Below are 2111 nucleotides of genomic sequence, written 5' to 3' on the forward strand. Positions count from 1 at the left end.
CCTCTCTCTCTCTCTCTCTCTCTCTCTCTCTCTCTCTCTCTCTCTCTCAAATAAATAAAAAAAATTAAAAAAAAACAACAATGAATTATTATTATTACTATCAATCAATAATATTCATTGAGCACAACTGTTATCATTTCAAGTTTGTGTTTGTGTGGTTATAATATGAGGGAGAGAAGATAGAAAAAGACGTGAGGTAATATAGCTAGTGGTATCTATCCAACATGGAGCTTTTGACCCACTGAAAACAACATCTCAACTTGAGACATTTCTATTGCCAGGAAAAACAAATTTAGTTTTTTTGCTGAGACAAAAAGTGAGAATGACATGAATGGGAAACTTGGCATATTTTTAGAAATAAAAAAATAAAATACAAAAACCTTATTTTGAAGAATTCTTTAAAACCTTTTTAAAATTTGAAATCTTTACCTTACCTTTATTCCCAATGCATTTTAGGCATTACAACATAATGAATTCTGGGGGCAAAACTTCTGTACACAACTCAAAACTGGAGGCAGTGGCTGTCTCAACTATGTAATGTAAGTCTGTATTCAGTGTCATGATGGGTTTGCTTCTGTCTGCGTTGTTGTGTAGAAAGGACCTTGGGCTGAGAGGAGGCATAAGACCTTCCAGCCAACAAATCACTGTGCTTATCCCATCTGCATTAGTCATTCTTCACTAATGCATATAAATGTTGCACAACTCTCATGTTCTTCTATAGTCAAGATTTCAGAGTGAGACTATTAATATTATTTAGCATGAAGAAGTGCTTGTATTATCTTTTCAAAATCATTTAAATGTTTGGATTATTTTTTCCCTCTTGAGGATATTTGAGTTTGAAATGGAATATTTTAACAGTGATGCAGTAACTTAAAGTCTCTGGTACCTGTGAGTCCATCTCATAATTTTCTTTGTTTTGGATACTGAAAAACACAATAAAATAAAAATCTACACAGATGTGTGTGTGTGTGTGTGTGTGTGTGTGTGTGTGTAAGTAGACTACCATAAGCTATATCTTCTAAAGAGAGAAACATGTATTTCATTATGTTGAGAAGGAAATTTCATTTTTGAATAGTGACATTTAGCAGAAATGTAGGTTTAATAAAATTAGATCTTGTTTTAATTTTTTTTTTTTTTTGCATTTTAGGGAAGGGTCTATTGTGTGCTCAGGGTCTCACTACTAAATTGGACTCATAGTGATTCTCCTGTTTACAGCCTCCCAAGTTCTGAGATTACAGGCATGTGTGTGCTACCATGTCCAGTATCAGTCCCCATCTCAGCATGCCCCCAGGGGCAGGGTCAGCATGGGAGGCCCAGGGATCAAATCCCCAGCCCCTGTGCCTGGTGCTTTAATCTGCTGAGCTATTTGGCCAGCCCTTGGCCAAGTTTCTGAAATCTGATCTATCTGCTTCTTTGAATTTGTACATCTAAACCTCCCTGCATTATTTTAGGGACCACGTGCATAAATAGCATCTAGTAAATGGTAAGCATTCAATACCTGTTGTTTCTATAAATAAGGTGAAACCTATTAATGTTTGATTAACCTATAGGATTCTTTATAAAAAGAATTCTGATATTATTGAATAAAGTGTAATTTATGCTAAGAATGAGGTTACATTTTTTTTCTTGAATTTCAGATGTACTGGTGAAGAATTCTTGACAACTCTGGGCATTGATATTTCACTATGGAGCTTGTGGAAGAATCATGTGGCTTTGGCTGTTGTAATGATTTTCTTCTTCACAGTTGCTTTTTTAAAATTGTTATTCTGTAAAAAATATTCTTGAATTCCCCTTCAATTTACTGTAAACTACCCTGACATTAAAAAGGGGTATCGTGATTTATTTCAAGTGTCCAGAGGAGGTTTCTTTTTCTTTTTGTCACTTGCTATCTTAGCTTTTTCATTGCTGAGACAAAATGCCTGCCACTGAAAGTTAAAGGAGGAAAGGTTTATTTGGCTCACAGTTTGTAAAGGTTTCAGCCCATAATTGGCTAACTCCAAGGCAGCATGACTTGTTAGAGGGGTATCACAGGGGAGAAAAATTCATGGTGCCCACAGGATAGCAAAAGCAACAAGGAAAAGAAACAACATGAGGGTCTGTCCGTCGTGTTA

At 35.5% G+C, this 2111-nt stretch overlaps 1 protein-coding gene across 1 annotated transcript in view; it reads left to right on the forward strand.

Moving 5' to 3' along the window:
• LOC101584331 (ATP-binding cassette sub-family G member 2) overlaps positions 1-1785 on the forward strand; it is a 209682-nt gene extending 207897 nt beyond the window's left edge. Inside the window, exons 15-16 of the mRNA XM_004640645.2 lie at positions 457-539; positions 1638-1785. Of these exons, the coding sequence (XP_004640702.1) occupies positions 457-539; positions 1638-1785 (231 nt within the window). The remainder of the gene's footprint in view (positions 1-456; positions 540-1637) is intronic.
• The last annotated feature ends 326 nt before the right edge of the window (positions 1786-2111 follow it).

This window comes from Octodon degus, unplaced genomic scaffold (genome assembly GCF_000260255.1).
Source record: "Octodon degus isolate 3935 unplaced genomic scaffold, OctDeg1.0 scaffold00125, whole genome shotgun sequence".
Taxonomy (NCBI): domain Eukaryota; kingdom Metazoa; phylum Chordata; class Mammalia; order Rodentia; family Octodontidae; genus Octodon; species Octodon degus.